The sequence below is a fragment of the Solenopsis invicta genome, chromosome 13, assembly GCF_016802725.1.
Source record: "Solenopsis invicta isolate M01_SB chromosome 13, UNIL_Sinv_3.0, whole genome shotgun sequence".
Classification (NCBI taxonomy): Eukaryota; Metazoa; Arthropoda; class Insecta; order Hymenoptera; family Formicidae; genus Solenopsis; species Solenopsis invicta.
Window position 1 is genome coordinate 8,983,813 of NC_052676.1, and position 25,808 is coordinate 9,009,620.

The 25,808-nt window shown below is 31.3% G+C and overlaps 2 protein-coding genes across 6 annotated transcripts in view; one reads left to right on the forward strand and one right to left on the reverse strand.

Annotated features, from left to right (window-relative positions):
* Nucleotides 1-25,808, reverse strand: part of LOC105194126 (inactive rhomboid protein 1) — a 178,526-nt gene that overhangs the window by 119,442 nt on the left and 33,276 nt on the right. The gene's annotated exons all lie outside the window — the stretch shown is intronic.
* On the forward strand, nucleotides 6,603-8,444 carry LOC120359435. Its single transcript, XM_039456862.1, has 2 exons — nucleotides 6,603-7,941; nucleotides 8,316-8,444. Exon 1 carries the CDS (start codon nucleotides 6,806-6,808, stop codon nucleotides 7,937-7,939), a length of 1,134 nt encoding a protein of 377 aa, XP_039312796.1. The 5' UTR covers nucleotides 6,603-6,805; the 3' UTR covers nucleotides 7,940-7,941; nucleotides 8,316-8,444.

Genomic DNA, 25,808 nt, shown 5'->3' on the forward strand with positions numbered 1-25,808 from the left:
TCTTAGTAATAATTAAAATTTTCAATTTAATTTAATTATAAAACAAAAATTAATATTAGTAAAATTAATATTAAAACTGCGCATTAGGGTCAATTTGAATTATAATTCACGATCGCAATAATTTATGGAAGTGAAAATGATTAAAATGTCAAAATTGTACAGAATCCACTTAAAATCAAATAAATCTCTACGTCATTTGACGTAGAGTATTTGACTACTTTAGAATGTACTCCAAAAATATTCAATGCGAATCAGTAAATAAACAAAAAAAAAAAAAAACAAAGAGGATTTAAAATCCGATTTTTAATTGCAAGAAATACTTCAAGTAGGATAAAACAATACTACTGATGCAATTGCATAAAACAGTCCGAAGATAATCTACAGCGATTGTACATACGACTCGATCGATTTATTTGAATGCGAGAACGCGCGACTCGCGAGACACGTGGTATATTAGCACGTATCCGGATTAGTACGCGGAGGAAAAACCCCGAGGTGGGCGACACTAATTCGAGGCCTCTATAAATCACCTCTGCTCTCCCGCTCTCCCCGCTACACCCCTCATACCGAAGGTAAGCATCCCCAGAGTGAGGTCGGTATTTATGAAGGATGATAAATAATAAGAAAGTATAATAAGCGACGCAACGCCACGCCTCACTCGTGTCCCCTGTCCTATGTTGCCCACTATGTCGCCCAACGCCTTTTCCGGTCGACCACCCGCTCTCGATTTTGCCTCGTCTCGATGCAATAAATTCACGTCCGCCACTCGACGGCTTTGTCCCTTCGCGCAGATATTTCCCCCGTCTCTCTTTCTCTCTCCCGCTTTTCCTCGATTCGGCCGCCATTTTTCTTCGACAAAATAAAAGAAAAGTATCGAACATATAGAAATATCAAACGCTCGGGGTAATATAACAACATTGCAATTGGGTAGAGCGAGGGTTGGCACACTTATCGTGCAAATTTTCATTTTGTAAAAAATTATTTCTTAAAATTATTAAAATTATTAAATATAAAACAGAGTTGCTGAATGCGAACCACTTAAGGATATACAGAGTGTCCCGTTAAGATTATAGCAACGTTTTAGGGTAGACTGACAAAAACATTTTGAGTCGAAAATCCTAATATCAATGTGTCAAGACTACAGTAGTTTAAGATTGGCAAAATAAACTGTCCAAAATTCGCGCACTCAAGCACATTGCATAGTAAAGATGTATAAAAAATCAATAAAAAAAAGTAAGAATTATATTTAAGAATACTTCACTACTGCTGCGATATCCTAACGATTTGGCGTTATATAGACGTTCAAACAGTAATTTCCGTTTTTTATGCACGGAAATTCATTTGACATACCAAACATCATCCAAAGACATCCTAGAGACGTTTTTTCTATATACGATGTATCGCCTAAAGACATCCAATCGTCGTTAATATGTATATCAGTGAAACCTCAAAAACGTTTAATCCAATAATACGCATATTTAAAAGATGTCCAAAAACCATTTGTACTACATCTTTTAGATAACATACATGTTAGTGTTATTATTATTGTTGTTGTTGCATTGAAAATAATATACAAGTTATGTAATAAACAATAATAAATTATATTAGACTGATGAAATTACCCAGCAAATACAAAATTACATGTAATATAAATGTTAGTTGTAATTTCGTATTCAATAATGTCATTGTTACATAACGAATGAGTTATATAACAGTTAATGGATAACTGTTGAATGGAAAATTACAACTGACATTTGTATTACATGTAACTTGGTATTTGCTGTGTATAACAACACAAGATTTAAAAACCTATAACACTCACAACGGTTCTTACATGCCCAGTAGTAATTTTTAATTTTTACAATCTCCAACTTGTACTGCGCTGCGCATATAAACACTAAAAGCCGCTGTGACTGACATAGGTCTTCTAATCTTGTGTTATGTAACAGATATATTAATACATTTTGACACATGTATCTTTTAGGAATATGAAATTTCTGATTTAATTTTCAAATAGGGCTAAGGAAAATTTTACTATCGAAATACTCTGTTATTCACTTTCACTATAGAGCTCATTTCTGGGGACTTAACTTCAAGAGAAATCCTCTTGTTTCAAAATATACTCTTGTCAAAATAAGAGTGAAAAAGTCTAACCTATAATACAAGCGCGTTTTGCCTATTCGTGCAGGTCTGCCGGTTCGTACGTGCTTATGTTCATCCGCCTTTGACACTTTGTGATCTTGGCTGCGTTCGGAAACATCACTCGAGTGCCCCCGTATATTATTTTATCCTTTTTCTTCACCGAGTGTTAAATAAGTATGAAATGATGCACGAGGGCACTCGAATGATGTTTCCGCATGCAGCTCTTATAATCGAAGTCACATTTATTTGACTTAAAACTTCACGGCATTTTGTAGGCGTTACGACTGCGCTATTATAACGAAAGTCAGTATTTGTTTGTCCTCCCGGCATTACATTATAGGCATTAGACATGTCTTATTAAAATCAGCACTTATTTGTCTTGAAATTTTGCAGCATTACATTGCGAGTAACAATTTATTTTAACAAAATATAAAATTTTGTAATACACTTGTGTGTTTAAAAAGAATCAATTTTTTTAAATTTATTTTTTTGTGCTAACCGTATTGCCACCGCTTTTTCTCTTCCACCGATTACACAGTGGGTCACATTTTTATAAATCACGTCCTAAGTAATAAATATTTTATTATTTTGAGTCTTGAATCTGTTAAGTAACACTTTGATGAATATAATCATCCAAGTTTTTATTATAAAATATTGAATATTGACAAAGTTATTCAATAAAAAACAAAAATATGTGCCATATTATTCTCTTCTCTTCTAATGAAAAGTTAAAGGCATGGAAATAAAATTAGCTTGTGTGTGTCTAAATTTATTTTTGCAATTGACATTTTTATTTATGTCACACACACACACACACACACACACACACACACACACACACACACACACACATACAATTATCAATTTTATTTTTATTACTATTTATCAATATCTTATTAATATCATTTATTTATGATATTTATAATAGAATTAATGGTAACACTATTTAGGAAACTTAATATTTTATAAAAATATTAATATTGGTATTTTTAATCTTTGTAACAATTACAAATATATACAATATATACAATGAATGTAAAATATTCTACAATAAAGCTTCCTTCATAACAATATAAAAATTTAGTTTAAATTTGCTTGGTTACATTATCAGCTAAAAATAAGTAGATTAAAAGTTAACATCAATGCTTGATTTTTTTAAATTGTTAGTACGCACAAACTAAGTTTTGTTAAATTTTTATTGTTATTACTCATTTCTCATTTATTTTATATTTTTGTCATTAAATATTGCTCTCAGGTAAAAATATAAAATATTAATAAAAGTTGATTTAGACGACTGATATGCATTTGTTCTCTCCTCTACCATACCAAAGAATCTGAACAATTCATCTTTATAGCTGTAACTCCTCTGCATCAATCTCTCAAACATCAATTTTCCCTCAAAGTGTCAACGTCTACCTCAGCATTTACTATAAATATATTACTATATCATTTCCTATAAATATATATTACTTCTACATATGTTCATATGTTAGGCTACAAATTGAATTTCAGCCAAAGCCCACTTAGAATTTAGCACACAGCTATTGTTCATGCGCTCTCACAAAGCTCGGTTTGGCCGAGCAGGTTACGGTTTCCAAATAGATTAGGCAGTCGAAAACTATCAATCAGCTATGTGTTGAGTTATAACATCTATAACACGTCATGTGAGCAGTGTTTTTCGCTAGAGAAAAAATGTCGAGCGAGCCGGTCGATGACCGGTGCCCGGCAAATGGGTCGTAGAGCGCGCGAGGCCATAAAATCTTATTTGTCGGTCGAGTAATGGCGACGCTAAGACGTAGTTGGCTTGTATCGCACATTCTACACTAGCTTCGTCCTGGAAAAACGTCTACTCAATAGCCATTGTTCGATTTTATTTATCGCGCTCATTAATCTCATCCAGAATCTCTCCTGACTTCGGAACCCGGAAAACTTCATGTCGAATTACTTTTCTAAAACAGCTACCAATACGTGTTTTTTTTTTTATTTACTAACTTACTCTTTAATTTAAGAACTTTAATTAAATTAGAATATTAGATTAATTAAAAATTATTTCTTGTAGATGTATGTTTAATTCAAAAAACCGTTTCTAAAATATTTACATTCTCCTTGTTTTCACATTTTTTTTTCATATATAAAAAATATAGAAAATACATTTTAACAAACTTTAGACGACTAATTGTAATTAAAAAAAAGCTTTATTTAATCAAAGTTGAATAATATTTCTGGGAGTGAAGATATATACCATGAGAAAAAAATATTTCAATAATTTTAATAAATTTATTTAATATTTATTATTAAATTTACTTAATTTAAATAATATCTAAAGTATAAAATCTCTTCTCTTAATTACAGTAAATCACAACATTTAAAAAGTGACTTTTTTTTGTTGAAAAATTTATTAATACATTGCATAGCAGTACTTGTTGAATATTTGTTAAAATTTATTAAATAAATTTTTAAAATAATAAATCCAGATTTTTTTATTTTTAAAATACCATTTTAGTAAATATTTATTTAAATTCATATTTTTAAAATTACCAAAAATAAATAATTTCTAAGAAATGAATATTTTTTAAAGTAATTTATTATTTGAGAAAACACATATTTAAGTTTATGTCCGACAAAAAACAAAATTTTTTATTTGTCTAATAGAGCGACGTTGACACAATAAATAAATAATACTTAACACATCTCCCAAAGTTGAAGAAATGATGAGTAGCATATTTGCTATAGAAGATTATTTATCTATTTATATTTATTATATTGTAGAAAATATTTTTTACAAATTATGAATAAATTACTTAAGTTATTTTGTAAAATTAAATTATTATTATTGGAAAATTGTATTTATAAAAATAAAAATTATATTTTCATGGACATCGACTGTATTACGTAAATCAGTTTTCATAATTAGTAACTTGTATAATTAGTAAATGATTTACTTAACAGAAAAATTGTGTTTTTTAAATAAATGTCATCCATATTTTTTAAAAATACGTTTACAGTTTTATGAAGACGCATGATTTATTAAAGTTATATTCACATTGTGAACAATTTTGTTTTGACAAAAAATAAGCAGAAAAAACGAGAAATATAAATATAAATAGATAATAAATATAAAATTGCAAACACAAAACAAGAGATTTTTTTTATTTTTTAAATTAGTATAAAAGCTTAAAATACTTATTATACATATTATATGTCCGGAAAATATGACTATATTTATACAATAAACAATGAATTTGAAAATAACGAGTTTTTTTTCCCAAAATTTTAATTTATTGTTTTTTTGGGAAACACTTTAATTTATCTATTTATCATTTATATTATAGTTTATTCATTACAAAAAGAACCTGGTTTCATTTATATACAATAAGAAGAAAAAGATGTATCAAATATCTAATTTTTTCAAAAATAAGAATAATGTTTTCAAGTTCTTCTTTGTAAGAAATTTTGTTGCACTGGACGCGGTTGTAAAGTTTCCGTGGAATGTCGGATTGCTATGTTCATATGGGTTTATTGTTATTCTCGGCTGATTGGCGGTACGGACAACGTTACGAGATGAACCGATGAACGCGATAATTAATTATTCGCCCGGTGATAATTAATTTCGTGTGTACACGGCGCACGCATGCCATCGTGTTGCAGCTGCAATAGCAAAATTAGCGACGCACACAATGCAACTGTGCTCATTACAGTTAATCAGTCGGACTGTCATGGAACAATCGATACGATTATCCACCCACATTGACTAGCGTTGATATCTAATAAGATATTAAACACAGCGTTGTGTGCATAAAAAAGTTAAGTTCAGATTGCAAGCAACAATGCCGATTACGACGACAAAGCAAACACGTCACATAGTAATCAAATTCTCGCTTGAATATGATCAATACAGATTCCAAATAGAAATAGAATACATTAAATCAATATTACTGACAAAATACCGATTTTTTAGACGAAAAAATGGTTTTCATATTTCAGTACTAACTGAACTAGTATTAAAATGTTAGGAATTTTGGTTAGTTTTGTATTACTATAGATAATTGCATAGCTACAAATCTACTGGAGATATTTTGCAAGTTCGTATATTATTTCTACGCTTGGCTATTTCTATAAATAACTTGACACATGTCCTGTACATTACCACTACTTTTCGTGCGACTGAACATAGAACGTAATAAAAGCATTTTTGTCATTTATTATTTTATTGGTTTGATTAAAAAAAAATAAAGGTTTTGAAGCACATTGATTCATCTCAAAAACTTATTCTAAATCTGCTCCAGTTAAATTAAGTGAGTACTATTACAGTTTTGATGATTTAAAAGTAGCGATTTTGAATTAAAGAACAAAGAACGATCAGGTCAACTAAAAAAGTTGGAAAATGCCAAATTGCAGATGTTGTTAGACTGAAAGCTTAGTTCAAATGCTTGAAGAATTAATTGTGCCATTAAGGGGTAACACCACTGTAGAATTTTTGAAAAATCGATTTTTTTTTTATTGCTTTAAAAAATACTTTGAACCTTCTAGAATGAGTTAAAAAAAGTCTTATGTCTGTTACAAAATTTTTTGTGTGAAATTTCGCGCTCTTTCTTAAGCGTGTCGGGCTGCTCCAAAACGACTACCTACGGCACATCGATACCTGCTCGAAGGGTACAGCCTAATGACTTACCTTCTGATTTCTAACTACTCTAGTAGTAGGAAACGTGGATATTCGTCGCTTTTCGGAATCACGTCATTGATTGGATGGTTCACTGGCAAAATCGTCGACGTTGAGGTGAAGTCCAAATATTGCAAATCTTGCGAGCATTGGAAGAGTAAATTAGAAACAGTTGAGTATGAAGAATGGCTCAAAACACACGTTGATGAATGTCAAGCAAATCATGAAGGTTCGTCTGGTAAGATGGAGGTAGACGCCGTCGTCGAAATGTTTCAACGTTCCGAAACTTTACATGGCATGAAATATGCAAACTATGTCGGCGACGGTGATAGCAAAACCTTCAAGGGTATACTGGAGAAACATCCATACGAAAATTTTGAAGTGAAAAAGAAAGAGTGCATTGATCACGTGCAAAAGAGAATGGGCACTCGTTTGCGAAATTTAAAAAAAAATGTAAAAGGCCTCGGAGGAAAAGGTAAATTAACTGCTAAATTAATTGACGAGCTTACAATATATTATGGTTTAGCGATACGGCGGAATCCAAACTCCGTGAAAAATATGAAAAATGATATTTGGGCAACCTTATTTCATAAAATGTCAACCGATGAAAATCCGCAACACGAGAAGTGCTCGGAGTCTTGGTGCGACTGGAAAAAGGCACAAGCAGCAAATTCCTTGGCTACTTACCATCATAAGCCGCCACTACCGAAGGAAATTTTTGAAGCTATCAAACCTATTTACGAGGAGCTGAGCCGTGATGATTTGCTAAATCGTTGCTTGGGAGGCTACACTCAAAATAGCAACGAAAGTTTCAATGCTGCTGTATGGAACTTGGCGCCAAAATCTTACTCAAGCGGCAAAAAAGTATTATGTGCAGCAACTGATATTGCTGTGTGCACCTTCAATGACGGTTTGACTAACATTTTACGAATTATGCAAGTTTTGGAGATGGATATCGGCTACCAAGCATACAATTTTTGCCTTGAAGCCAATGCGACAAGGATCGAGCACTCCGAGCGGGCTTTGACAGATGCAGCAAAGAAGGCACGCACCAGCACAAAATCGTCGCGGAAAGAAAATGAGGAACAATACTTGAGCAAAGAAGGGATGCTTTACGGTCCTGGGATAGCAGACTAATGGTAAAAAATTTCAAACAGTCACATTTTTCATTTTGTCCCGTCTAAAACACGTCTCTAAGCTTTAAACGCGTTTTTCTCAAAACATGGTTTTTTAAAACGGCACGCAGCATAACTCAAACAATTTTCATTCTTTCCACTCCAAATTTTAACCACTTCTTTAAAATAACATTTCGAAGAGAAACACGTACGGAATTTTCGATAAGTTGATTAGAACATTATTTATTGACAAATATGTGACCGTTTTTTCCGTCAAAAATTGAAATTTTTTTTTAAATGCGTGCCAATTACTCAAAAATAAATATTTCTCAAATTCCGTACGTGTTTCTCTAGCTATACTCATGTAGATTAAGAAAAAATTTTTTGTTTTGTTCCAGATAAATCTCTACGATGGTTCTGCTGCGTGCCGCAAACCCCTAAAAAATAAACACGTCTCACGACAGTGGCTATAGCGTCGCCATTTTTTAATATTTTTTAATAAAAAAATTTTTACAAACACTTAAAAACATGTTTAATAACATCCTTAAATATTATTTTCTTCTTACTTTTCCTTCCATGCAAAAAAATTCACAAAAAAACGCTTTATTTGGGCCGTCTACAGTGGTGTTACCCCTTAATGTTACCCCTTAAATATTAGTAAATCAAATGTTTCCGAGCGCTTTTGCAAAAAGAAATTCTTCAAAACTAATCGAAACAGCTAATAAAAGTAATATTAGCCCAATATGTGAATCAATATTAAATAATACTGTTATTCTCCCAATAGGTTTCCAATACTATGTACCAAAATTAACAAAAAAATAATATATATGTTCATCATCAGTGCTGAATCTGTACGCAGCAGTTAAATTTTCGATATCACGGAACTTTGCCGCTAGAGGGACATGTGGCCAAACTCTTTCCCCTAAGAAAAATATCACGCAGTGTACTATAAGTAATGAAATCAATATAAGATTCACAGCTTCTCCTTTGTGTTAGAGCTTTCAGGATTTCTACTCTACTTCTAAAGAATCATCGTAATGTTGAGAATCAGTATCATGCGATTTTTTCATACGATATTAGTATTGTTACAGTATTAAAAATCGGTAACGATATTAGTTACTCGATATAATAGCATTCCGATTCTCGATATTGCAATTATATTATAATAAATTGATATCAATTTTTGATTTATTTAATGCAAAGTATTGATCTAATTTTCACAGAAATTCTTACTTAATTCGATTCTACTTCAATGCAAATCAAAGTTAATATGCTGTTTCCGTTGAAGATAAAATAGAAATAAGAAAGATTGACATTTCAGCAAAGCCAATGTTACTTTTGCTTGTGGTGTGTGAATACAAACATAATTAATCTCCATAATTTTCGAAAACTTTTTTCTCTTTTTTAATAAGATATTAATGTTAAAGTTTCATTATATCTCAACTTATTTTCCATTTTAACGACTAATGAAAGGTAACTCTTAGGAAAAATGAAAAGTAGCACTATCTAGATTGAACCATTTTTACCAACTAAAATTTTGTCAATTCACTGTCGCTCCGATAGAGCTTGTGGATCGAAGCGGGAGTGAAATGAGCATATTCTAGTACGTTTCCATCGACTTTTTGGTTCCACGCTGCATTAAATATAAATTAATGTCTTGATGGAAATTAGACCACTGTTACAGTATTAAGAAACAGCACTGATATTTGATACCGTTGAAACAAAGAGAATTAATATCAATTTTTACTGTTATGAGAGAGAATGGGAGAAACTGTAATCCCGTACTGTAATAGTACTATATTTCAAATCTTGGTCCATTGTTATCATCTCAGTATTCCACCTCCATACGGCTTAAAAGCTTGCGGTAACATTGCTATGATGTTGCATATTGCAACAAAATATTGCAGAAATATTGCAAAGACATTTTTTTTACAATATTTATATAATTCTTCAGTAATGTTGCAGCAACATTTCAAAAATATTGTAAAAAGAAATGCCTTGTGCTTTACCAGCGTGCAATTCGTGTTACAGCCTGTAGAAATTTTATCAGGCAGGTTATGGCAAAATTCTACTACTCTTAATTAAAAAGTCGTACATAACATATTTGGTGGGTAAATAAATTCCATGTTTTTATCTTTAATCATTTATAACTTTAGTTTAAATGCAAATATTTTCCTGTTAAATCAAACCTGTAAAAAGTGATGTCGAAAATTTCAGAGTGATTTCTATCTTACCGATAAAGAACGTTCCAGGGCGTCCAAAAAATTTGAAAATAAGAAACTTTAACAATTGTTGGAGGGAGAAGTCCTACTCTGACTGAAGATGCATTACTATTAAGAGAACTCAAATAAACTTTCATTACAATTAGGAGTAATCCGGCAATCAATTTCCGTTTGCTTACATAAGCTAGGAAAAATTCAAAAACTGCACTGATGGGTTCCGTCCGCAAAACAGTACTGAGGAAGATAGACACGGCATATTCTTGCTAACAATGCCCAAAAAAAGTACAAAAGGAAAAACGTTTTACACAACGTTATTACTGGAATGAAAAATGTGTTTTGTGACAACCCTGAAAGAACAAAATCGTGGCCTGACCCTAGTCATTCATCAACATCGAAAACGAAATCGTATGTTCATGCAATAAAGTTTTAATATCCATTTGATGGCGTATAAAGGGTGTGATATAGTATGAGTTGCTGCAGACTAGTCAAACAGTTAATAAGTGTTACAATTATTTAATTGTGTTATCAACTATAACTCATTCGTTTGACTGACAAAATAGAAAGGAAAAGATTATTTACTGGCCATAGAACGTGACATGTTATCTTGCAACACGATAACGCTCGATCGCACGTCGCAAAAAGAACAAAGACTACTATTTATTTATTCGGCTGAAAAAGTTCTCTCTCACACGGCTTATTCATCGAGCGTAGCTTTTACAAATTACTGTCTAGTCCGATTACGCATCATATAACTGATATATACTTTAAAAGTGTGGAAGAGGTTTGAAAAAGCATTGACAGCTTTATATCAACTCAAAAAGATCATTACAATTTATCAAAATTTAGATTATTTATTTTACCTTTTTTGCAATCAAGCTACGAAGTGTGTTGAAAAATAGCAGCAAAGTTATGATTTTTCTATAAATATTAATAACAAAATTTCTATTGTTTTTAACATGTTGAGTTCAATGAAGGATGATGATAATGTTATGTAGTTTTCAAATAATTTCACAAAGAGTGCAATAGTATAATACTATAAATTTATACGCAAGATGGTGCGATTTAGGAGCCGGTGCGACATCGACAATCTTACCCTATGCAATGACTTTGTGATGACATTGATTTGTAATTTCTTCAGATTAGATAATATTTGATTTTTTTCAACGTTTATATATTTTAACCCGTTGAGGTCACTTGGGCTCCGAAAGACCCCATGCTAACTTTAAGGGTACACAGACCATTCAAAATCGAACAATCTTCTATGAAACAAATTGTTATCTGAAAGTATGTTATCTGGAGAATACACTCCTAAATTTTTGTTAAATTATCTCAAAAATTAAAAATTTTATGAATATTTTTGTTAAAAAAGTATAATTTTGCAGTTTATTTTATTTGAATTTTTTTATTACGTTAAATTTATCTGAAAGTATACTATCTTGAGAATACACACCTAAATTTTTATTGAATTATCTCAAAAATTTAAAATTTTATAAATATTTTTCTAAAAATGTCAAATTTTGCATTTTTTTCTATTTAAATTTTTTTATTATGTTAAATTCAAATTTAAAAAAAAACATTATTGGATGATAAAGAACGACCTCAAAGTACATCCAGTAAAATTTGTACAACGAAATATCAAAAAGCTGGCAAATAGCGATTGATTTTATGCAAGGGGGTCCAGTAGAACTTATGTGATCGTTATGTTATTATTTGAAAATGTAACCTCAATGGATTAATTATATGTAAAATTTTTGGCTAATAATTAAAAATTCCAATTTTATTTTTATATTTAAAAAAATATTCAATAAATATTGTGTCAAATGATATAGTAGAAAAAAGTGTTCTTTTTTATTCAAATTTGCGACATATTAAAAACAAAGAATTTTTAAATTTGAAAATTGAATTGATATTTTTTCTAGAATTTTGTGGCCAACTTTTCAAGATGTCGATTACTGTGCGTCGCTTGGGTGTAGCGACGATCAAACAGGGCACGCGATTAACACGAGAGTAGGTAATCAATGTATGTAAAAATCATGTATTCGCGTTTGATTACACGGAGAGATAGCTGGGACGAAAGGTGCCGCGCGGCAGTGCAAATATGTATCGGCGCTAATTACAAAACTGGAAGCACGTCCTGTATGTCCCCTGTAAGATCGTGTCTCATGTAGCCACAGCAGCCTCGTTAACCGGCTGCCACACGATATTGTTGGCACAGTGTATGTGTATACATACACTTCATGCTCCCTTCCATCCTCGCGCTCGCACACACACGCACACACACACGCACACACGCACACGCACGTACACGCACACACACGCACACACACGCACACACACGCAAGCACACACACGCACGCACACACACACGCGCGCGCGTATATGAGAACGTGCGTGTACGTGTTGGGACCCAGGAAACTACGTTGAAAGTTATATCTTATAGTTACGGCACGTTATATCGCAAAACTTGTACAACGTAACGTACATACGGGATGGAAACTGCACGCGAGTGCCACGTGTGTACCGGGTGTCACGGCAATAATCGACCCTCATTCGCGCGTCGACGTGTCGCGTGCGATCGACCCCTCAATTAGATTCTGCTCTCCCCCTTCCTTCCCTTCACGTTCCCGCGATTCATTGCCGCATGACGACGAGGCTCTTCTTTTCCAAAAGACACGCAATATGTTCCACTTGTGTCATGTCACGGTTTAATAAAGGGTATACAATGAAGAATTTTAAATTGAAAATACAGTGGCGTAGTAACCCAATCGACAGACCATGTTTAAACAATTTTTTAAACATTTATTCTTTATTATAACATTTTTTTAATATTTAAATAAAAAAAATGGTTACAAAATATTGTCTACTGAGTGCAAAGGGAGGGGGCAAAAAAGACGGTCCCTTTGCAAGCGTCGTAGAAAGCACGCCAATTTAACAGTACATATACTTCTTTTCTACGAGCAAAAATTTTGAATCGAAAATTTTTAAGTAATTGAAGAGCCATAAAAACTATCTCGGCTGCTCGGACGAAAGACAAAAGACAAGCAATTAAAGTGGTGACACTTTTATGGCCAACTCCCTTTTTACTACAGCGTGAATAAATTTCTGTTTGTAAAGCGAAAATTTGCGTTACTTGTAACAGGCAAGAATGTAAAACACATATTTAATAAATTGAAAAAAACTATCTGATAATTAGTCTATTGGTGATTGCTATCAATACTACTGTAAAGAAAAGCGAGAAGAGAGAAAACCGTTTTGGGTTATCTTTTTTTACCACGCCACTGTATACATATAAATTTAATTTAAGCAGTGAATTATGTAAGTAAAAAAAAACGCATTAAATATATAGACTACGTTGCGATATATTAGGATAGACCGACGCGAATAAAATCATTATAAAGAAGGGGGTAATATGGCTACTGTGGACAATATGGCTACCTCCATTATCTCCGTCATTAGGTGACGAATTCTAACAATTGTTTATCAAATTATTTAATTAGAAGCCCGCCGTTTTTTAGTGACAATGATAGCTAACAATTGTAATAGAGCATTTTTACTTTGGAGCAGTTTTAAACTTTTTCAAGATACATTTTAGCAAGGTACATTTACTTGATTACACATACTTTCTCATTGTTTTTAAACTTGAACGAATTATCACACGAATGTATGTACATTTGCGTGGTTTTTTGTTATTTAACTTTTTATTCGGTTGTACACACTTTGAGTTACGCAGAGTTAAACAATAACATGGGATTTTGTTAATATGTTTTTTAAACAAAATTTTCATATCAAAATATTTCTTTAATAAATCGATTATTACTCTAAAGAACGATGTTCAGAAACTTTAGAGACATCATTTTATGCTTGTTGTTTAATGTTACATATAGATAAAATAATATTTTCAATTTCAATCTTTAATATCTCTAAAGTCTTTGAACGTAGGAAAATTTTAAATCGGGAAAACGATAAAAAATTAAAATGTATAAATTTTTAACAAAGTATTGAGTTTTTTTAAACTAAACCGATTCTTTTTAAATTAGCCACATCACCACTTTTTTTCTTCCGCCGATGACATGCAGTCACGAAAAAAGTTATGCTGGAATGAAAATGATAATACACGTGTTAAAAATTTCTAAATTAACGTTTTCAAACTCGATTTCAAATCTGCATCCATAATTGAAAAATTTTTAATGGAAGATCAAATATGGCAACCAAAATAACTATCAAAAAAAATATTAACATTATTTTTATAAAACTTTGCATGTTTTTTCAATTTCGACTACAAATTTGCAATCAACGGCCTCGAAAGCCTTCCATATACTAAAATTCAACAAAATATGCTCAACGGGAAAATTTATGCAACAGAACGTTAAACGCGTTGCAAACCGGAAGCTAACTCCATTCACACGAAGTTATATCGACCTGCATCGTGTCTTTGCGACGGTTCCAGTTTCACGTTATATACATACGACACGGATAATTCACTCTAACATCCGGATTTGCTCATCACTTCGATATTTCGAGATAAGAGAGTCGGGACGTTCCCAGATGTTCCCTCTCGGGTTTCCTGGGCATGTCAAATTAACCGTGCCGTCGGAAGCTAGCGAGTTTCGGGCACTACAAACTTCCGCTAATAAATGTAGAATACGCCGCTAATCCGCATCGGTGACTTAAGAACAAAGGGGCCTGCCCATCTCCTAATGGCGCATATGGATACGCCGATATTATGCAAGTCTAATTTCCAACGGCGTGTTCTGCTCTAAAAATCAGCTCAGACTTTAACAGGAATTACGCATGTCACTTAAATTATCAAAAATTATTCTACTTACGTTTTACTTTATTTTATTTAAATCCCAGACTTTATTTCTGAGAAGAAATAAATTTAGATCTTTTCTACGAAACATTTTCAAATATATAACAATAATTCGATTTTATAAAAATTTTTGAGAAACGATCGAAGAACGATAGATAATTTAAACAAGTAAAGAGAAAAACAGATTTCTTAATGTCATTATTGCCATCTTAGATGCTTGTTAACGTCATCATTATTATTAAATTATTTCTCGAATATTGTGTTATTGTTATTCTCCTTCAACTTAAAACTGCGTTTCAAAACTGTATAATTTCTCAACGCACAGTTTGGTAAATTTGAAAATGTATATGAAATTACACAAGAAATATTAACACCAATTATCTAGCCATGATTATTAAGGCTATTTAATTAATTGTGTTTGAACGATTACAATTATTAAAGCTTTTGAACTTCAAGCATTAACAATCAAAGGAAAAAAAAAGAATTTTTAAGTATTCTGACAGCTGTAGGCAATTCAGGAAATTTTACGGATTTTTTTATTTTCTCGCATGAAGCAATTATACATAAGTAAAAAAAAGGAATTATAAATCTAAAGACACAGAAATAAAAAAAATCAAAATAAATATGAAATAAAAGAAGAAATTATAGAAAAATTAATGGCATTCCTTATCTATTATGTTAAAAGCTATAAAAAGAGAAATGTAATTACATATAAAGTAAATAGACATAGATTTAAATTTTAACAATTAAGATTATTAAAACACTTTCTAATGATAATTCATCAAAGAAAAGAAAAAACAATTCTTCATAAATTTTCAAATGTTGTTAGCAATTCAGAAAATGTTATGGATTTTCTCGCATAAAGAAAAAGAAACTATAAATAAAAAAAAGAGAAACGATAAAGCTAGAAAAATTAAAATAAATATGAAGTAAAAAGAAAATTAAAAATTATATATAGCAAAACAAATGTCTATGATCTTTTTTTATGCCACAGGACATAACAGAAAATATAATTAAAGATAAAGCAAACAGAGAAAACAAAATATATTTGAAATTTAAACAATTAAGATTAAAACTTCTCAGCTTCCAACATTATTCATCAAAAGAAAAGAAGAATAAATTTTCATAAGTTTTCTAACTGCTGTAGGCAATTCAGGAAATTATACGAATTTTTTTAATTTTCTCGCATAGGGAGTGAAACTAAGAAGATAAGAAAAAAAGGAGAGAAGTTACGAAGCTCAGGAATAGAAAAATCAAAATAAATACAAAATAAAAACCAGGCTGACGTTATTTGCCATCATTTTGACGTCAAAATGTCGTCGAAGGCGTTATTTTAACGTTAAAATGACGGCAAATAACGTCAGCTTGCTAACTGAAAAGAAAATAAAAAATTATAAACAGAAAAAAACCTACGGTCTTTTTTATAAACATAAGAAACATAATTAGATAAGAAAAATCAAAAACATAGTATTCATTTTCGTAAATAATTAAGATTACACAGATTAACAAAAAATGACTGTTTTTTGAAAACCAGAAGACTAATTATTTCCTACAGCTTTTAGATGCTGAATACGTATTTGATTTTTAACTTGCTCTATCGCGTTACAATTTTAAGACATTTGTAATTAAAGATTGATATCAAAAAGGGTTATTTTTACGTCACATTATAATTATGATATGCTGGAGAAATTTTATTACAATTAAAATTAAATATATTGTTAAGACTTTCAGAAATTCCAAAAAAAATTTTATTAAAACTATGGTTTTAACAAGATATTCATGATTGAATATAGGATATGTATATAAAATATACATAACTTTAGCTTATTTTCATTGTCTATACTAATTTCATCATTTTGAATTCAATCGGAGTTTTGCATTAGATTCAGTATTACAACAGACTCAGTACACAAAATTTTGAAAAAATTTGGATCTTTTCTGAATGTTAATATCTATCAAATGGTAAATATTTAATTTGTCAATTTTAACGAATTTGTTTCAATGACCTAAACCCTTACATTTAAAAACATATAGTTGAAAACTATTTAGTAAATCGTTAATGAGCTAGCATTTACGCCCTTTTCCATATTTAAGTAGTATACCATACGTTTAAGCAAGCATATTATTAACCAAAGCAGACATAAACATTCTGTTTGAGGGTTGAAAGCCTCAAAGATATATTTGCATAATTTTGGTTGCAATAAAACTTGCATGTCTTAATTGTGACAAAGTCCACAAATATAATCTTTTTTTACAGTTTCAACTGCAAATTTCTCAAAATTATGACGTAATAGAGCAATTTCGAAACCAGATTCATATTCTAAAAGACTGAAGAAAATAGCTATTCCCTTTTATTTTAAATTGTGTTATCGAAATTTTTCAGCTTCTTCAACACTATTCATCAAAGGAAAGAAAAAGTAATTTTTCTTAAATTTTCTAACTGCTGTAGGCAATTTAGGAAATTTTATGAATTGTTTAATTTTCTCGTATAAAAAAACCTACTAATGAAAATCAAAAAAAGAAGTCATGAAGCTAAAGACTTATTAAGGAAAAAAGTCAAGATAGGTATGAAGTAAAAAGAAAACAAGACTTAGATTTTATATGGAGAAACAAATTTATGACTTTTCTTATTTATGACCCTCGGACATATAGAAAAGATAATTAGAAAAAATGAAGATAGAAAACGAGATATAAGATTACAAACATGATATGATTTTACATTGCTATATTACATTGCATTTTATTAATCCTAGCTCCCCACACATATTTTTGGTTATCTTCCTCCCTACCTATGTGAGTTTATGGCACCCTGTAACTTTGACACACGATATCACTGAACAGAAAGCGTACTTTTTAGCTCATAATATATGAAATCGATACCTCAGAGTCTGGTAAAGACGATAAGTGAGACCCGAATAAAAAATATTTTATTCTCAGATAATTACAATTTTTTAAAAATTTGTGTACAAAATCGCAAAAAATGAGTATTTTCGTAGAGTTCGTCAGACCCATGGGGAAGTTAGGATTAAACATGCCCATTTAACAAGACCAATGCATGTAGAAATGTATTTTCGATTCAGTGAAAAGAGGAAGACGCTTGACGCTTTATTGGACTTGCAAAATCGTTACACGATTCACATTAATAAAATACGATGTTTATTGGAAAGAGAAAGCGAACTGTTACAGTTCTGAGGAAATTTACTGGCAGACGGAGAAGAGCGTGTCGCGGTTTTCCACGTCGTGTTCGCGAAATCTATTCGGCTGCAACGAGCGGGACGTGTCGTTGCTCGGGTCGCCACAGAGGTTGGTAGGTGCTGAACGCTTAGCTTGATATTGATCGACCTTCTCCGCCGCCCTACTCCCTTCGCCGCTTGCCGCGTGGCCCCGCCGCCGAGCGAGCCGCCGCATCTCCGCGCAAAGCAACGCGCCGGAGTGACGTAATGTCGCGGAGGGGGCAACGAAACAACCCTCTTCCCTCTCTCGCTCACCCTTCCTGTTTTCCCGATTTTTGCCCCGTGCAACCGCCCCTTCGACGAGCGCCGACGGGCGTGCAGCAACAATTTGTCACTCAAAAATTGCTCCCCGGAGAAAAAAGCAGACGAGTCGTGGGCGCAAGAACCGGGTAAGTCCAAAAGAGAAAATAAAAGAAAAAAAGAAAATCGCCAGGGGAACGGTTTTACGATATCGCATCTCGCGTGTGCGAGGAGGAGCGTTACAACTCGAAAAGATTTCCACGAATCTTGAATAATTAGCAAAAAAGAATTCTCAGAAGTTAAACTTATACGTCGACATTTATTAATACAGCTTCGCGTTTTACGCGGCTGAGGGTGTTGAGAAGATTTATGGAAGAGGGGGGGGGGATCCGTCATCACACACACACACACACACAATCTTTTTCTTAAACACAATGTTGTGCTTAGATAATTCAAAATTATCTAGAAAAGAGATAAGTTAAATGTAAACATAGCTCAGATGAAGATAAAGATTTAATTTCAAATTAAAATTTAACTAAATACAAAATAAAATTTATAAAACGTTTTATCTAGATAATTTCAAGATAACATCGATGTTAAGTAAAACAGTTTAAGATGTAAAAACAATATATATTCATATTTTTACATATAAATCTTTATTTATTAAAAACAAAAATGTTTTCCAATATTTCATTTGACATACGATTTCTACGTGGAAAAATTTTTTAAAAATAAGAAAATCTAATTTTTTAGATTTAGATTTTAAATATGAAAGCAATTCCGATTTTTTTGTCCATATTAAAAAAATTCTCGTCTGTACAACTAGACGTTGATTTATCTTAAGTGTTATAATTTTGGAATAAAGTTTTTTGTGTTCTTTTTAAAAAAAGTTTTTCACATAATACACATAATAAAATGTTCTTAAGTTAATTTAAACATAGATAAATTAACAGCAGACGTAATAAACGGTTTTTATTTTGAATGAGACGATTTAAAATAAAAAATGTATATCTATTCCGATGCATAGAAATTTCACTATTAACCTAAATAATTTAAAATTAACATAAATAATTTAAAAAAATATAACTCTTCTCTCGTTTAAAATAAACATAGAAATAATGTATAAAGTAACCTCAATGTATACCGTCACTGATCTGAAATATAATTTATCAAGTACCTATTTTTTAATACTATGTTTAAGGAAAATAAACTGTACCAATAAAAACTTTGGTATACTATTGTAAAAAAATAAGAAATACGAAATATTTATTTTCTTCATTAAAAAAAAAAAATTTTAACCGTACATTTTGCCATATAATTCATAAAGTGAGTGAGTGAGTGAGTAACAGCATTTATTGCCGTTCGAGGACAAGAACGTTAACATAAAGATACAAAATGAAACAGAATTAAAGAACAAAAAAATCATGAATTAATAAGAACAAAACAAGATAAAGTAATCAAATGTACGAAAATTATGATACAAACAAAAAATAATTAAAAAATATAAAAGAGATACACAGCGCGTAGATAATTTACAAATAATACTTATAAATAAAACACAAGATGATATAATGACTTATAAAATGCGTTTTCAAAGATTATTAGGGAACAAAAAAAAAAAATATATATATATACAACGTAATAATAATGCAATATTAAACGAGTTAATACGCGCAGATTGCAATAAAATATAGATACGTGCACTTTGTGTGTTCTGCACAGGCACAAGTGCTGTCTCCCAATTACAGACCGTGTTTGTACTGCGGCTTTAATCCCGTGCGCTAAAAGTGTCGTATAATCCGAAACAAATGAGATACGTAAGACATCAAAGAATACAATAGCTAAGCACTTATATTTAGGTGTGCTCCATCTTTTACTATCTTTCTTATGTATCACTTAATGTATCACGAAATAACCGCTATGCTTTTCACCTTCTCTACAATAATCATTTTACGTATAGGTTACATTACACAAATTTGCTATTTATTGCGTTACCTAAATTGATTTAGCTCACTATAATTTTACTAATATTAATAGTAAAAAAAACTAAGCTCATAATACTAATATGACATAAAAGAAAACACAGAGATAATAATGCCTTCCCATCTGAAGTTAACTGCGCTCTGGATTTTCCACACGGTGCTCGCAAATGCATCCTACATGGAAAACGGAACACTACTAACTTCAAATGGATATATATTATTGTCCCCGTACATGCATACACATAATAGAATGATTGCATGTCAATTACCCTCACTGCTTCTATTTTTCTCTGACTTCTGTGGTATAAATCCTTGCGCGGCATAAATACTGGAATTATCCTATTCTAATAATCTAGATAAGATAAAGCCGTTCGTTCATTTCGATAATCTAGATAACGACAAACACTGAGCACAAAGGAAAGAATTTTACGCACGAATGGGCTCTCCGTCAATTTGAAAATCGGCGACGAAATGCGAAAACTATATGCGAAAGTGTTTATTTCGCAGCGTCATCTCGTTAACCGGGTATAATCAGGAGAATGGCGGGGCTCTGCATCGTCGGCGAATAATTAGAGAAACATCGCTGCGGAAATTAGCGCGACAGCGATATTTAATTAGCATGCGACACAGACCGCCCTCTTGAAGGGGTCTGAAGAGGAGTCTGGAGGGGCGCGCTCCCGAATTGCGCGGTAAGGGACGAGCCCTCCCCGCGACCTGCAATCGGATGTAACTTCAAAGGCAGCACTCCGGGTATCCTATGGGAATTCTGGGGTGAGTGAAGATGGACCGGGGGCGGGCGTGAGACAGGGATGCAACAGTTTCGCCGCACGTTTGTTAATTAACGCTAATTAATTAAGGAGTCCCGCTGCGTGCGGGCGCATCTACACTACAAGCCCCTTCCAGCTGAGCGCTAAATCGAATTTCGACCACATTTTCGTTAGCCTGTTATTCCTTCCTTCTTTTTTCTTCTCTTTTTAAAAAGAAAAAGCTTTTCAAGCTCACGTGATAGTTTCGAGCAATCATAAATGAGCAGCATTACGCGAAGAAGTAAGCTTTATCTTTTACGAAGATTAATAGATAACGGAAATTGTAGGCTTCAATTGAGTTTAAATGGATTTTATTCCATACGCATACACAGCAAAAAAAGTTTGTTTAAAAACTGCTCCGTATTAAAATGTTTGTATTGAATTTTTAATACAAGTGTTAATTTATACTATTTATAATATAACATATACTGTGAATGTGTCTGAATACTTTGTATTAAATTTATTTCTAATATCTATTAAAATAATTATTAATTAAAACACTAAGTTAAAGTACAATACTATAATAATGGATAAATTTAAAAATAAAATGAAACTGTAGTTTTAAAATACAAATTGCAAGATAAACGAATAAAATGTATGTATGTGTTAACAATTTATAAATGTTAATTTTACTAAAAGAATATAATTTCAATAGGTCTAAAGTAATTTAACTTGGGAACAAGTTTTGACAAAATGTTATGTTTTTTGTATTAATTTTTTATATATTATTTTCTAACATATTCATCGTGCGTTAAATTCACACAAAAATTTGAACGTACCATTTAGAACATACAATAGGGTAATACACACCGCAGCTATCGAAAACTTAATTCATCAAGTATTATTTACTATGTTAAGAAAAAGAAATTATAACAATGAAAACTTCATACTATTTACTATTATAAAAAAAAATTTTAATATAAAATATTTCTTTTTATACTTGAAGAAGAAACTTAAAAGAATCCTTGCATTTTTGTCGTATAAAAAAATATGGTGGAATTTACGACTATATATATATATATATATATATATACACACTCGTGTGTAAGATATGTACGGCGCATCGATAATTTATAAATAACATTTACAAATATAATATAAAGTAGCATAACAACTATACAAAATGTAATTATAAAATTTATTAGGGAATAAGAACAGTAAATATATATCCAAAGTAATAATAATAATAAAATATTGAAGAAATTAATGCACAGACATCAACAGAGTGCAAATATGAACACATTGCGTTCTCAACATAGAGGCAAGTGCTGCTTTCCAATCACGCCGGCGTCTGTATTACGGTGTAAATCCTTCTCGCTGAAAATGCCGTATATCCTAAACAAATGGGATATACAAAATATCAAACTAAATAAAAATAAAGAATACAAGAGCTCTATGCACTTGTACCTTGCCTGTATTCCATCCTTTACTATCGCTCTTTACATTTACATATCATGAAATAATCATTATGCCTTTTACATTTCCCACAGTAATCATTTTATGTAGATCGTAATACACGATCGCGCTACTTCTACACGAAAAAATCAATTCAACTCACGATATTTTTGTAAATATATTAACAATAAAGAACTGAAATCACAACACAATATTAATACAGCATGAAGGCACAAAACAGAGTGGCTGTAAGCAAACTATCTTTATTTCTTCTATTTTTTCTGACTTCTGCGGCGTACATCCCAGCTCGGCGTAAATACCGACTTTACCCTATATGTTAAATTTAACACAAATTTTCTATATATATAAAGAGAGAGAGAGAGAGAGAGAGAAAGAGAGAGAAATAGTAAATGCTTTATATAATTAGAAATATTTAAAGGTTACAATTTAAAAGAGATCCCCCCTCGACTCGAGTTCATCGAAGTATCATAAGCGTCATTAGAATTAAGAAATCACGAATTCTGGAACAACTACGCGAGGCACACATAATTGATAGCTATAGCTGCACATAATAACTCTTGAAAAGTTTCTGTCGAGATTGCACGTGGGGAATAAGGGCACATGGCTCTTTCACAGCTATGTGCCTTCCATAGCCATATATGTATCGCGCGCGTTGTATGCCTTATGAACAATAAAGATGTCCCAAGAAACATAAAAAGTATACGTTCTTCCTAAGAGGAACTTATTGCATGGAAATGCCTTTCAATATCCTCTCTTTTAATGAAACGTAAAATATCGAATTGCAAGAATAAGAAGGAGCCGTGGGCCTACGGTGAAACCGTGAATAAGCAGCTCGGGCCAATCCCGCGTCCGGAAGGAAAGAGGAAGTATCTACGCATTCTTGTCACGCTCGCTCCTTCTCGTTTTAGAAGTGCAAACTCGATAAGCGACGCCCTACAGTTGTCAGATACAGAGTCACGCAGGACACCACTCCGCGCACCGTTCGTCCGGGACGCTGGAATTTAACGTTATTTTCCGACGCCGATTCTCGAATTGCCCCGCGCGCACGTTCGTCATCGGCGTTTCGAGATAAAGCATGTCTTTGACATCGAGGACGTAGCGGACATCGAGAGTCCTAACTCGCGCGAGAGAGTGCCGGCCATCGAGCGAACAAGAAGAAATTAATTTCTCCCTGACCTATCGGCCCATCTCGCGGCCGATCGACGCAAAATTCTATTCCTTCGATCCTTTTCAAACAGCTGAACGATCAGCACTTTGTCGATTCGAACACAAATTGACGACAATTGTCCGGGATCTCCGATTACTCCGGATTATCAAAGCTCGATCCGCCGATAGAATAACCAACAGCGCGATTCTAATTATCGGTATAAGATTCTATTTTTAAGAAGATTTCAGCACTTCTTTCTAGCCAATAAGCGGTTTGATCTTAAAATTATGTAAAACGATTAAAATAATAATATGAAAACATTATCTTTTAATTCGCTAATGTCTCGCTATTCGTAATCATTATTAAATTCATATTTTAATGTATTAAATATTTAACATATTAAATATATTAATATTTAATGTATTAATATATTAAATATATTTATATATTAAATATTTAAAGAAATAGTAGTACAAAATAAAAGTTACAAGACAATTAAGTACTAATAGCAGATAACGAAGTATGAATATAAATATGATATTTATTTACTATTATATCTTTAAAAAATTATAAACAAACTATAGTTTAAATTAAAAATGCATAAATTAACATTTTCCATTTTGTCATATTCTTATTCATTACATGTACATCGCCTTGTAGTTTGTGTTAAATTTCGCAACATCTGCATCACATTATTTAGGAGTTAGTAACATTGCATATATCTATTTGGTGCATTTACATTTGGTCAAAACAGTGCAATGCATCTTTAGCACTCAAAAATATTAGAAAAGAGATAGTGATACGTTTGGACGTTTTAGATTATATACGTCATACAAGTTTTTTGTTCTCAAAATAGCGTACTCGACGAAAAAGTAAGTAAGTAATGTATCGTATATTTATTATACAACTGATTATGAATCCAATTCGAAACATTTTCAAAGATTGAAAAAATATTCAAAATTATGAATATTTTAAAGGCAGTCGTGCAACGTTATTACATCGCTATAAATCATTTGACAAATATTCTTACTTTTCTTCACAGAAAAACTTAAAATTTTCTCTCAAACGATCAATTTAAATAAAACTTTATCAGAACAAATATTTACTTTTCAATAAATGGAACAATTTTTAATTTTATGTCTAATAGGCAGACATTTTAAAGTAAGAGAAAAATATCTGCGAAATAAGGTTTTGCATATATTTATAATACAAAATTATATACATTAAAATTAATTATTTCTAGAACAGTACAATAAAAATAAAATTTTTTCCCGATATTGTTGATGTAATAAAGTTTCAAATTATCATCAAACGTTACAACTTCCTTAATTGATAGTATTCAATTTCTGTATGCAATTTTTTTAATCAATTTCAAATCATGTCTGCTCTTGTGTTATGTTATAGTTTTAATTATAATTAACTTTAAATTTAACTTAAAACTATAATTAAATTTAATTATAATTATAATTAATTTAGTTAACTATAATTAATTATAGTTTTAATTATAATTAACTTTTAATTATATAATAATTAAATACACAATATATGAATCATTTGTTTTCATAATTTATGTACGTAAAACTTGGTTTACCCATTTGATGGGTTTATAAAAAACAAATCTATTAATTTTTATTTTTAGTTTTTTTTTTTGAAAATAACTTTGGACTACATTTTACGTTAGATATCGAGATAAGTATTTAAAATACATTTCTATCACAAAAATATTTTTATGTTGCATATTCTGATGTGTATTTTTGTAGGGGAAAGTTATAAAGCATTCCACTTAAGTTATTTTTTACTAGAGAAAAGTCGTCAATACTGACTTACATCTTTTAAAGCAGCACCCTTTTATTCCTCGGAAATTAAATATTGCACTGTATTAATACTAACAACATATATATACACACTATACATAAATACTATATATATTTGCTTAAGTAATTAAAGAAATAAAAATCCACAGTTCCTATATTCACGAAATCACTGATAATATTAAATCATTTAGCTTTCTAAAATTGTTTTGAATTTTTCTCTA